We start from the raw sequence: 14,004 nt of genomic DNA, 5'->3' as shown, positions 1-14,004 counted from the left end.
CAACACATAAATAAAAAAATTGTCATTTACAAGACAAATAGCTCAAACTTTTCAAATGCGAGACCTATTGCATTTCCAATGCTTGTTATTTAGGGAAGCAGGTGCCCACCCTGCATTTTGCCGCAATCTGGCCAGTTTCTATGGTCCTAGCGGGTGTCCACCCCGCCAGGGACCTTGTGCCCGTGTATTTCTTTAAATTGAAGCGCTGTGTTTTAAACCGGGTGCTTACCCCGTACTTCTCCTGAGAAACGCCGTGCCGCCATTAGCCAGTGCGCCCCTTAGCCTAGAGGCTCGTCCACAGGGCCGTGCTGCCATTGGCTGCCCCAAGGAAGAGTTGCCGCGGCCGCCATTGGCTAAACGGGGGCAGGCTCGACAGAAGGGCCACGCTGGGATTGGCCCAAGCACCCCTGAGCCTCCCGAGGGCCACGCTGCCATTGGCTGCCCACAGGAGGGAGTCCCGGAGAGAGAGTTGCCGGCAAAGGAACCGGGAAGCAGACGAGGCAGGCGGGGCTCCCGAGTGGAGGGAGAGCCCCGCACGCTGTGTGACCCGGCAGATGCCTGCCCCCACCGCAGTGACCGGAGCGCCGCCGTCGTCCGGTGAGTGCGGGCGTCCCGGTATTTGGATGTAGAGCGGCCCCGGAAGGCAGTGGGCCGCTCCAACGACGGGGCAGTTTGCTGGTTTCGAGTCCCCCGAGAGGGACTCCCATGAAGGGGGCCAGCTTGATTTAGCTCACGAGGGCTCCGGGGGCATTTTTCTTTGTTTTGAGCCCCCCGAGAGGGACTCCAACGAAGGCGCCATCTGTATTTAGAGCCCACGGGGCTCAGGGGGGTATTTGGTTATTCAGAGCCTGTCGAGGCTCCAACGTGAGGGTATTTGTCCATGTCAAGTCCCCCGAGAGGGACTCCCCCGAAGGCGCCATTTTGTTTCTGGAGCCCCCGAAGCTCCAAAGGGCCCAATTGTCCATTCCTCGAGTCCACGAGGTGCCCACATGTTTTGCAATTGGTGATTCAGCTGCCAGCACTTAGTGGGCAGCTGCCACGTTTAGGCTTGTCCTGCGCAGCCTGCCCTAACATTTTGGACACAGGGCGTTTCAGCCCCAGAGAGGCCAGTTGGCCTGGGGACAGTTCTGTTGTTGTGCCCTTGCGTGGGGTACATGTTCATGCCCTATCTGCTTAATGTGATTGCTGCATCATGTGTAATGTTTTATACCTCTGAATCTATGTGATGCTTAGGTGGTTGTTTTTACTAGTATAGGTATACTAGTGAGGTCCTGGTTCCCTGCGTAATATTTTCCTTAGGTGGTTAGGGTTGCGTAGGTGATACTTACCTCTTACCATTGGTTACTGGTTGTGTTCTCTATTTTCTATTGTGTGCTACAGTTATTATATGTTCTAAGTGCTAATTCTAACAAGTATCCTAGTTCTAAAAGTGCTTATTCCTGACAGTGGTCCATGTGGCCCTGTCCTGTACATACACCCCCTGTAAATTCTGCCTGTGCCTGTTGGCACATTGTAAAGTGTATGTTTTGGTCTAATGTGTTTGCTATAATACAAAGGCTATTTTTATATATAACCTTGTGAGGAGTTTCCTTTGTGGTGGGCCTTGGGTGTTTTTGCTGGGTGCGCGCGCAAACACTTAACCTACATTGCCTCCGGGATAAGCCTTACTGCTCGCGTCACGTTACCTAGAGGGTGAGCAGGGGTTATCTTTGGCGTGTAACTCCCTTGCCCTGACTAGAGTGGTGGTTTCTGCCTGACTTAGGCGCAATCCTTAGCCAACCGGAAATCCCATTTCTAACACTAAACATAACCCGAACTGATGGAATAGTGCTTTATGCACTATCATTTCTAAGAGATGCATGTATTGTAAAGTTGTACATTATTGCACGTGAACTATTATATATAACGTTATTCGTGAAAGTTTTGTAAAGAAAGTGTAATACAAAATAATGTTTCCGACAGACTAGCATCAGTGTTAACTGGATTAGCTTTTTACTGGGGCTAAAAAAATGCTTTTTTTCCTGGAGGTCGAGCCAGTCAATGATACCTTGATCCGAAGGGTACAAAGTCCATTACTACAATTTCTGATGTTCTATGAAGATTTACGTACTGGTCACAGTCCAGGTTGCAGCGGAAAGCTTTCTTCTTCAATAAATCTGATTTTACCATTGACGTTAATTGATCCTGGACTTGGAATCTGAACTTCTCTCATCCATTAGAGCTGACTCCTTAAAAGAAGAGATAACGTAGATGCAAAGGGTAGTGTCTAAAAGCTTATACTAAGGCTGCATATGGATGTTTGTTCATGCCAGACTAATGGGGTGTATTCAATTATCTTCAACACCCACATGCGTGCATTCATGTGCACATACGTTCATTTATGTGTGTGTGCACCCGCATGCACTGAAGACGCAATGTGATTGCTGAAAACAAACATGCACTTAAACTATTGGTTTTGAGGAGGGGGCAGAGGAAGAAGGGCAAAGTCCTCGATATCGAGGGGCTCATTTATGAGGTTTTGACATAGGGCACCGCCACAAGGAATCTTGCTGCACTGCCTTATGTCAAAACAAAAGGGCAGGCAGTGGCGGAGCAAGGGGGGCGGGCTGAGTTTTGGGGTGGTGGACTCCCCCTCTTACCTACGGCCGTCGGTCGGCAAACACAGGAGCCACCAGAAACCTCACTCTTATATTCGGCCACCATGATTGGCAAAAGCAGGGACTGCCAAGGGTGGCACAAGGCATAGCTATGCTACTGAGGACAGGAATGCACTGTATCTTTGAGTTATGGTGCATTCCTGTCCTTTCCTCCTGTGCTGGGGCACAATGGGCTGCCATGTGCCAATGCTGGCATCCTTGCACCAAGGTGCAAGGATGCCTGCGTTGCGTGGCTGATTGATTTTGTGCAGGAAGGGACACCTTCCTGCAAAAAACCAATCAATTCAGGCGATTTCCTCTCCCTTTGTGCTGCAAAATTCGGCACACATAGAAAAAGGAAAAAACGAGAAGAAATTATAACATTTTTCCTCGCTGTGCCTCCGTAATGCCACCCCTGGGGTGTGCTAGAATCTGACCCATTCCCAGGTTTACGATTTCTCATAAATCTGGGAATGCTTCAGATTCTATACACAACAACACCCTTGGAACGCCCATTTCACCCAGTGTTCTGCTTGAAAGGGGCACGTATTTACAAGGCCATGAAAATCCACTTAAAGTGGCTTTACGTGGCCTTGTAAATATGCCTGGGCACATTACGCCACCGGAACGTCAGAAAAGTGACATTCTGGCAGCGCAAAAGTGCTCATAAATGAGGCCCGGAGCTTTTATGTACATGATGACCACATTATGAATGCCAAACTATTATTGCTGAAAGCATCCATTTACAGGAAAGTATGGGGGATATGCTGATGCTATGTCACATTTGAGAAATATCTATTTTTGGTTGTTCATATGAAAAATACAATGCAAATGTATAGGAAATAATAGACTCAAAAGTACTGCCAGAATATCAACATTAAATAATTATTCCATTCCAAAAGATTTGACTTGTTTAAAATGTCTAAAACTAGCCAAATCTGCTTTGCACTTCTAGTTGGATTGGGTTATGTTCCCACATTCCGACAATCGTACCATATTTGAAGGGCATGGTGCATTAAGGGCAAAACTGGAATCTTCTTACTAAGATATTTTTTTTATGCATGGGCGATACATTGGAAGTAGGTGTTTTTGCATGATATGTTTTAAAGTTTGTTTTCATATACTGCCCTTGAGGATGCCATTAGAATGATCCTTTAATTCATATAGAGATAGTAACAATGTGATACCTCATAATACCTACATATGAATAATAACCTTTCATGGAAGGAGTTAGGTCTCACTCCAAACATGTTTTCTTTGGGCAAGATGTACGACGTGATTTTGCATGGGTTTGTGGACTGTTTGCACATGCAAAATCACTTTTGGCCATGTACTAACAGCATTTTGCGAGTTGCAAAAAATTGCGACTCGCAAAATAGTGTTTAGCCACTCGCAATTAGGAAGGGGCGTTCCAAGGCGTCCCTTCCTAATTGTGACTTGCAGCCCTATGTAAGAACGTTTTGCAAAACTCACAATTTACTGCCCTCTTCAAGAGGGTGGTAATGCAGATCCCTTCCCCTTTGCAAATGCCCTGCCCATGAAAAATAAAACAAAAACATTTAATTTTTTTTTTTTTAAATGCATGTTGTTTTCCTTCAAGGAAAACTGGCAGCGTTAAACAAAACTGCTTTATTTAAAAGCAGTCCCAGACATGGATGTCTGCTGAGCCCAGCTGACCACCATACCTGGGAGGGCCAGCCATACCCAATGGGGTCGCAAATTGCGACAGCCTCATTAATATTCATGAGGCATGCAATTTGCGACCCCATTGGGAATCGCAAACAGTGTCCCAGGCACTGTTTTACATTGGTAATTGCGACTCGTATTTGTCGCAATTGGTGAGTCGCAATTACCAATGGTCGTACATCTGGCCCTTTGGTTGTAGCCTTCTAACTAACTTGAAAGTGATTGGCATGGATTGCTGAGAACTTAATTTCAATTTGTGATTTGTATTAATTGGCATAAGATACTGTCACATATATGTTGGCATGTAGTATTATATTTATGACATCATCATATGCACATTTTGCTTCTAAAAAAATAAGAAAAACCCGCCGTCTTCTTAATCTGACAAATACAAAGAAAATGTTCTTCATGTGTTTGTTTGCTGCAGCTTCTTACACCTTTGGATGTAGAACTTTCGTATTATGCTCGGGATGCTGTAGCAAAAGCAATTTATGGAAGGACATTTAACTGGCTGGTCAACAAAATCAATGGATCATTAGCCAACAAGGTGAGTGAATGAAGAATACATAAAACTTGGCATGTCAAGGAAAAATGAGGATAATTGTTAGTTGCTTTTTAAATAGACTAATACATTTACTATCTCAAGAAACGTAACAGTTGTGGGCACAAAATGAAATATTTTTAATAGCTAGTCATCCAAGTTTATCAACACAACAGTACAAAAGGTAAAACAATTCAAAACGTTTTCAAGTGCTTCATTGATTTGACTTTTACTTTCAGTAAAGCAACAGGATTCGTAATTTGTAAATGTGACGAGTTTTAGCCAACCTCTCAAAAATGGGTTTCGCTTCACTTTTTACAAATACCATTCCGTCATCTTCTCTACACTAAAACAAGTCTTAAACACTTCCTTAAAAATTAAAAAGATTCTCACTCCGAGGGACACTAAAGTTACCCACGGTACTGACTTTTGGCGATATCAGAATGTGTGTGTTTTTTTTAGAACAATACCCCTGCTGTTTCATTCACTGTCACAGTGTGTTCAAATTGAACAGCTCATTCGCTTTTTATATGTAAATAATCTTTAGCAAATAAGCCATTATGTACAACATTAAGGGCCTGATTTAGATCTCGTGGCCAGGTTATTCTGCCGCAATGGTGATGGATATTCGATCCGCCGAAATATAAATACGATAATGGGATTTATATTAACCCTGGGCAAAGCACTAAGTTACGCTCGCATAGTTTGCAAATTTTTCGCTACTTTGCACTACACAAATTGCACGTAGCACAGTGCAAACACGTGTAGCGTAGCATAGTGAAGCGGTCATTTTTTGCTTGCTCGCGGTCCTCAACGTCAAGTTAGTGACCGTGAGCAAGCAAAATGGCATCCTGGTGAGGCTTTTTCCTCGTTAACGATCGCGAGCGTGGGAAATAAACCTCCCGAAGAGATTCTCAACGCCGGGAGGTCAGGTTTTTCATTGCGAGTGGTCGCGTATGCTCGCGACCGCTCATGATGAGAAACTACCAGTCCGCATTGAGAAAGCTGCCGCTCGATGTAAAAATCTACTCGAGCGGCAGTAAAAGACAGCTTGCACTGTGCAAGATGCTGTTTTCAATGATTGCACAGTGCGGACAAGCATCCTGCACTGTGCATTCATCGCGAACAGCGCACTACGCAGTTCACGTAGTGCTACGCGTAGCTCGCGCCCAGGGTTAATTTATATTTCGGCGGATGGGATATGCGTCACAGTCCTGACGTACTAACATCGCAGTCAAGATCTAAATCAGGCCCTTAGTGAAGGATCTGAGGGTAACACAACTTAAAAGTGATTTTTGTAAGCTGGGACTAAATTAAAATCCTCCCATAGTGGGAACCAGATAACATTGCTCACAAATTGTGACTGAATCCATGTTATTCCCTTACCATGTAATTTTCCACTAGGCAGACTGTAAAAATGTTCAGTTTCAGAGTGAATGTTCATATAGCCACATCATTCAGTGTTTTCCTTGAAAGCTTCACTTGGTTTTTAGGTCTCACTTAGATATTGCTTTAGCTGACTGTTGTTGAAAGACCTTTTGTGAACAATGACAATTCTTACAGTGAGTTTTCAGTCAGCCCATAGCTTACCATTGGTTAGTTTGCTTGTCAATCTAATTTGATCGATTCTTATTCCATGGCTTTCCTTCCTCTTCTTGTATTTGTACCTCCTCGGGTACATACTTTGCCTTCATTTTGAGTACAAGACTTCTTTAATTTCTAGGTCTCACTTATGGAGAGTTTTAGCTGTCTAGCGAGAGTCTCATGACATCACTCAACACACATATTCAAAATACGAGGCTCATTTACAAGCCCCTTGCGCTGCGGGTACTCACTTTAAATTTGGGAAAAAGTGAAGCACCAGCGGCGCAAGCAGCTTGTAAATAAGCCCTGACATACTTACACACAAACATACATATACTGAATGGGTTTTTTGAACAGCATCTTTCAACCACTGGCTACTGAGGACAAAATAAGCATTGACAAAGGCAAAGTTCTGCCAGCCAATATTAAACCTATTAGCGTTGCCAATGCTGGTTTCTTTTTCTTTCAGCTCTCCATGTGTTTTCATACTCTATCCAGTGTGTGCTGCTTCACTGGTCATAGTACCACTCCCGTGGGAAACAGCCTCTAGGTTTCTTCCTCCAGCTAGTCTGTTGCTCCCCCCATCTCTCCCCTTATCGCTGTACTTTTTAAAAACTTCTCCCCTGAGGTCCTCCTTTGCTTCTCCATCAATACCTGCCGGCTGTTGATTCACACCACTCAGTGGCATTCAGTTGCTCTCTCTCTCCTGTTGTTCCTCTGTCCGTTCTTTTATATTTTATTTTGAGTAGGGCTAGCTGCTGCAATTTTCTACTAGGCCGCTGCTTTCTTGATATTGTGCTTTTGAGCAGTCCACTTTTTCATTAGTTTAATTTACCACTCCCAGATGTGTGTCTGCCATCTTAGAACATAGAATTAAAAGAAAAAATTATTGCCTCAATTATGATGCATATGTGTACATGCGTGATGAAACATGTACATGTGCATCTTCATACTGGTACAAACAAAGTAAAAAAAAGGTGGTCACCATGTGTGGTGAAGTATGCGAATTGATACATGGTCATGTTTGGGCCGCCATTTTTGTGTGTTTGCTAATACTGTTGAGTACCGGCAACCACCTTTTTTTCTTTTGGACGACGTTGAGCAGTGTTTGCCCAAAAAATTGACATAGCCAAAAGGTTGGCCAACACCTTTTTAGGACGAGACCTTTTGTCTTTTCTAATGCTTGTTTGCTGTATACAATTGTGTAATCTATATCTGTAACCAACTGGTCAAAATTCTGAAAATGTTGAGGTTATTTATGAAAGTGAAAACCACTGTTTTCTTAACGTTTGCCCTTTAAATAAATCAGCAGCTCATTTAGTTTTCTAACTAGTGGACAAATACAACAATATTGAATAGTTTCAGTGTAAATCAAAGCCCTATCTCACTCTAACCATTCTGAGAGTAAGCGGCTTCTGGTACTGTGCCCAATGTACAACCTGCAGCGTGTTATATGTCAACCCTAATTCCCCTCCTCCCACCTGGACTCCAGGCCGCTGACTTCTTGCCTCCCACACCAGTCCTAAGAGATGGACGCATGCTCTGTGTAACCGAGGAAGGTCAGAAGATAGGAAATCACTCTTATGAGAGTGTCAAATACCTACTACGAGTGAGATAGCCAATTGGAGGTGTTTTTTTCTAGCACAACCAGTACAAGCCCAAGGCTCCCAAAGTCCTTACAAGAGCAGTGGCTGTTTGTGGAGTTATTAAGAGGTGATGGGTGGTTTGCTGGTCTAGGTGTGATCCTGTGGACATCTGACACAGTCTAGTCACAAAGCCAAATGAACATAGTATGGAAAACAACGTCAGTTCTGTATAAATTAACTTTTTCAATGATTTTTGGACTACCACAAGGTGGTCTTTTAATGTCTTTTACCTTCCAATATGTGAGATAGTTATAGAGTATTAGGTTTCTCCAAAGGTTAATACCCGACTGATCAGATCATTAGAGGTGGTGTTTGACTGTGTCTTGAGGAAAGGAAGACTGAGGGCTTCTGCACAGCCATATTCAAATCAAGGCAAAGGTCTAGTTGTTATCAGCCGGAGAGACCATCACATTTTCAGGTTTAAAAGTTTCCATCACTCTGCCTGATGACATTCATATAGAATTTGTGAAGGAAGTGGAAGAGGAGCTGCAATTTATAGAGATCCCTTATGATTTATGTGGTCTAGACAATCCTGTTCCTTTGAGCAAGGCGACCGAGGAGGAGCAAAAACAACCAATATTTTAATAGGAACTGCTGCATAATTTAAATCACATTATCACCATTCATGAGAGAATTTCCCTTTCTCGCTGGACACATATGACAAGCAACAGTACTTAGGGCCTGATTTAAAGTTTGACAAACGGGAGTCGGGCGACTATCATATTTTCCCCACTAGCTCGGCCACCATGAAACTTATGCCTGTGGAGTTGGGCCTGTTTGTGTAAAGCACATTAGACCGTCATACCTATTAAGAGTCGATGGTCTGTTGTACTTGTTTTACTCTTCAGGCCTAAGAGAATACTTGGAGCTTGCTTATATAAAACAAAAAAGGTTGTTCAATGGCTGCATGAAGCATGGCTGCAACTGACAAAGCATTCCGTTTCTTCAGAGGAGCTACCATGGTAACAGCTCCTCTGAAGGCATAGAGATTTCTGCCAGATCGGCAGAAAAATCGAAACATGGCAGGCATTTGTCTTCCAGGGTAGATGAGGTTGTCATCTCCAATCTCCTGGCGGACAATGGACCATTGCCAGTTTCTAATTGGCTCCTTAGTACAAAGCACTAGCCTGAATCGGCCTAGCTCCTCTGATTATTGCCCTTACTGTTCAGGCATTGAAACCACCTCTTCAGCATCCTCTTTCTATTTAACCTATGCACACACCCTTGCACATGAGTGCAAGGGTGTGGGTGTGTGTGTGATTAAAAAACACAAGTTTCATACTGACAGGGTACCCTTAAAATACAAAATACTATCCCTAGGCATATTTTAAAATTGCCGTTAGGCACACATGCAAAGTTTGAAATATTTGGAAAGAAAACCCTTTTTTCCACATTACGCCTGCCTCGAGGAGGTATACATTTTTGGTGCAAAGCCCTGTTTATTTTTTTGTAATAGAGCTTTGCATCAAATTCAACGGTTGGTTGCATGGGAGTGCCCATATACCTACAATGGAATACCCCCCTTGCCGCAAAGTAGCTCAAAGCCCTACTTTGCGAAACTTAGGGATACTTTCCAGTGTAAAACAAGTTTTGCTCTGTAAATGTAATGCCAATTCATCACTTTTCACCTGTTAGTGTGTTAGTAAATTTGTCCACAGTGTTATTCAATGTACTTCCTGTTGCTGAAAAAGTCAGGAGAGTCGTGTCCTATTCCATATTTCAGACACCTTCAAAAATATATCAGATAAAAAAGGGTTCAAGATTATCACAGCAAAGAGTTTAGTTTGCCTCATGTTTCAAGGGAATTTCTTCTAAGCTCAAGACTTCAAAAATGTTTACTAAACCAAGGAGGATTCTGAGGTCCATGCTTCCAGTTCTGAGTATTGCCTTGCAGCCAACCACAAGAGTGCTTGCCAAGATCCTGGCTGAGGTGTCCATCCAACTCTGTGTACATGCTGTTGGCATCTTTCTTTACCTGGATGGTTTTTCATTCCAAGCACCAAATGAGCTTTTGACTGTAGAATATCTGCACAGTACAGGATAGAACATCAGTGACGTCTGCGTCTGTCTCCAGAAGTGGAGTGCATCTGAGAAACTTTTTGTGAAAAACTACTGGTCACCAACTCAAAAAAGTACCTGCAGATTAAATCCTCAGACTTAAGGATGGTTAGGATAGTCCTACAATCATTCCTTCTTAGGATTCAGGGATTGAAGAAGCATGAAGACACAAGCTAGGCGAAGTACCCTTTGATCGCCTAACCCAACAAATCTGACTATGGTTTTCTCATATCTCCTTAATCACACTTCTGAACTCACAGCTCAAGAGGACTTTGTGCAGTATTACTCTTTCTGTACAAAGGTGGCCCAGAAAATTCTACAATATGGAAATATCCACTTACCTAAGGAGTCTATGATGTTGTTATGTTAGTCCATAATGGGATGTACAGAGAGGCCATAATCTAAAAAGCAGCATTTATTTTATTTTAATGCTTCAAAATATTGACCAGTTACCGGCAATTCATCTACATCAGATTGTGGCTTATTTTAAACATCTAGCACATTTCCCTCTGTGGAAAGTGACAAAATGTATATGTACATAAGCGGCGTTCATTTGTGTTCACCCTCGCCACTGTTGAAGGTAAAGAAAGTCACGAAACAGTGGCCCCGCCATCTTGTTCCCTTTTAGGCTCCATCACGAACATAGATAGTAGCCATCTTTGTGTCATGACCTCCCTGCCCATTGCCGATAGCCATCATCTCTCTCTCTCTCTCTCTCTCTCTCTCTCTCTCTCTCTCTCTCTCTCTCTCCAGCCCCGCAAGCACCCCGCGCCCCGACAGCCCCCGGTCTCTCCTGTTCGGGCCATAAACGCACCGTTAAACACGACCTTGTCTCCGTGCTGAACCCCTGCCCCTCGCTCTTTCATCCTACCCATAGAACGGGCCCTTTTGGTAACCTCTTCCTCCCTGCCCGATTGCCCGGCCTGATCCCAGGCCATCACCCAGCCCAACAGATGCAGTTTATTGCTTCCTACAGTAGGACCTCGCCTCACATCAGAGGAGCGGTGATTAATCAAGGCCTTCACACCCCTCGATCTGACCGACACCCCCCGCATCCCTCCCAGGAACACCCTTCCTCTCTTCTGGTGGCCCCCCCCCCGGCTACACCTGGCCTCTCGACCCAGTCCCACATCATAAAACTAGGTCTCGTGGATGTACCCCTCCGGCCCCGCATAGCGAAACACGATCTTATCGCCCGCCCAACCTTAGATCTGACCACCCCCTCCTGCCCTCGTGCCCTGTTGGAATGTCCGGCTGCAGATTACAATCACGTGTCACATTTGGGAGGGGAAAACAACATCAGAGCGGTCAGTATGGGAATGGGCCTGGAGCTGGGGTCCCAAACATGCCCTTTTTGTACTTCAAAGTGTCTTTATTGCAATAAGGAATGTTTGTGCATCATAAACCTGTGTATAAAAGACGGAGCCGTAGAGAAACTTGTTAGAGCACCTCGAGAAGATACCCTGTTGTCTGATTTGACGTGTTCTGTTCCGTCGGAATTAAACTCCTGTTTCCTGCCTTCCAGTCTCCAGCGCCTGCCTCTTTATTTGGGTAACCGTGAGTTGGGTGAGAAGCGGCTAACGCCGGGCAAACCTAGAAAAGGGGTAAACGACCTGATCTGCCTGAACACTTTTTCATCAATTGGCGTCCCAAGCGTGGGGCCCATCAGCGACACGTGGATCCAGTGAGAGAGGTCCCAACAACAGAGTGAACGACTGCAACGATCGGGAAGAGCTCCTGCCCGATAGACCCTTGTCTGGCAGCCGATCATCCGAACTTCACCGGTTCCGAACAGACCTCTCTCGAGTGATCTACGGTCCTGACTGGGAACCATCAGGAGTGCCACAGCAATTACGGAGAATAGAGGACGATCGGGCGCTGGAAACGGAAGACGAGAAACCGTCCATACGGTCCGGGTAAGGTCGTGGAAACACGACAAATTGCGAATTGATTGTTTGATTGTCATTGGAAAATACTAGTATTACGCATTTTGATTGTTTTGTCCTGTGAGATTCTCTGTCTACAAACGGGGAAGGATAGGAGTATTCTCCCTTGGCAGATAGTGAAGGGTGGGTAGCGCAGGCTTTTGCCCCCGTTGTAACCTGTCGCGCCTACTTCCCTCTCCATTTGATTGATTGTTATCCAAGCATTTATTGTTTTGGAATTGGTTCTTTTTGGATCATTCTCTATTTGCAAACAAGCACATGGCCGCCATACTCTGTTTAGTCTTTGCAGATAGTGAAGGATAGGTAACGCAGGCTTTTGCCCCCGTTGTAATCCGTCGTGCCTATTTTTATCCCCCACTGATTGATTGTTTGACCGGACCTTGATCGTTCGGAATTGGTTCTTGGAAAGGATCTTCTCTGCCTACAAACAGAGAGGAACAGGAAGATCTCTCTCTTTGCAGATAGTGAAGGGTAGGTAGCGCAGGCTTTTGCCCCCGTTGTAACCCGTCGCGCCTATTTTATTCCTCATTTGATTGATTGATTGTTTGTCCGAACTTGACTGTTTGGAATTGGTTCTCTCTTTGGGTATTCCCTATTTGCGAATACTGTAGAATAGAAATATTCTACCTAGTCTCCGCAAAGTAGTGAAGGATAGGTAGTGCTGACTTTTGTCCCCGTTGTAACCCGTCATGCCTATCTCCCCCCCATTGCTCAGTAGTTGGTTCAGCCCGGACCATTTATTAAAGGTAGACCATCTGGCTCCACCGGAGGACACCCCTAATAAAAAGGACATATATAAAGAAAATGCGGATTAGCCGCAGTATCGTGCTAGCAAATAAAAGAACATAAGAATCATTAGGAAAAACAAAAGGAATCGAGTAAAGTCAGTAGGCCACTGATGAGATCTCTTTTCAACCTTACTGAAATGGAAACATTAGGAACAACCCCTCAGGAAATATGAAACTAGTGAGGAAAGCCGAACTCAACGCCATGATGACTGCGAGACAGCTCGGCTCCACCGACCACCCCGCCCAATTAACGACAAACCCTAGGCAAATATTAGAAATATACAACACTATAGCAAAGTAACAGGTTAAAACGTTTTTATTTTGAACAAAAATATATTAAACAACTATTTACACGGCAAACGGCTGCAACAACAAACCCACAATGCATTTCGCCGTCTGCTTGACGCCGTTCCTGTCCCTCCTTCCCCAAAGTAGCAATGTCGGACTACTTTGGGCTACTTTCTAGTAGGTTTTTGGGCGTCAGAAAGTCTACAAAAGCCGTCGGCGGCGGCCTGGGGTGGAGAACCATTACGCGAATAGTCCGGAGGCGACACCACGCGCCAAGGCCTGTCCCCGGGATGAACCAAGGGACCCGTTCCTGGGGCCGTGGCAAAGAACGGCCGGCCGCCAAAGGCATGGGCCCGACCCGGAATGAACTGGTCCTCCCATTCCCTTCTTCTCCCGGCGCCTTGCAGGCCACGGGGGAGAGGGGGATGTCTTGCATATGCCTCCGACCCCCCCCTCTTCTTCATCGCCTGGTCCGGCCATAACAAATGTCAGCGAGACGCCATGGGGTGCACTGGGAGGGAGAGGCGGCGCGGACGAGCATCTCCCGCCTCCCCAGGTGGAGGCCCCTCAGCTGCACCCCCAACGCTCCACGCACCCGGCAAAGGGTTCGTCCACTCTTGCTGTGCAGTGTCGCTCCACACACCCGGCAAAGTGTTCGTCCACTCTTGCAGTATAGGGACGCTCCACACACCCAGTAGGGTCTCATCCACTGTGGCGGTGCTACGACGCCTCACCCAACAGGCTGGAGTCCGTCTGCTCATTTGACCCAGTGACTGCCGGTAGCTGCAGAACTCCTAAAAATGGCGGTCGACCTTGCAGGAACGAACCTGG

At 45.2% G+C, this 14,004-nt stretch overlaps 1 protein-coding gene across 1 annotated transcript in view; it reads left to right on the top strand.

The window, feature by feature from the left end:
* MYO1H (myosin IH) overlaps positions 1-14,004 on the top strand; it is a 749,175-nt gene that overhangs the window by 158,766 nt on the left and 576,405 nt on the right. Inside the window, exon 9 of the mRNA XM_078666099.1 lies at positions 4,750-4,869. Within this exon, the coding sequence (XP_078522225.1) occupies positions 4,750-4,869 (120 nt within the window). The remainder of the gene's footprint in view (positions 1-4,749; positions 4,870-14,004) is intronic.

The sequence above is a fragment of the Lissotriton helveticus genome, chromosome 11 (assembly GCF_964261635.1).
Source record: "Lissotriton helveticus chromosome 11, aLisHel1.1, whole genome shotgun sequence".
NCBI lineage: Eukaryota > Metazoa > Chordata > Amphibia > Caudata > Salamandridae > Lissotriton > Lissotriton helveticus.
This window is presented reverse-complemented; position numbering and strand designations above follow the sequence as displayed.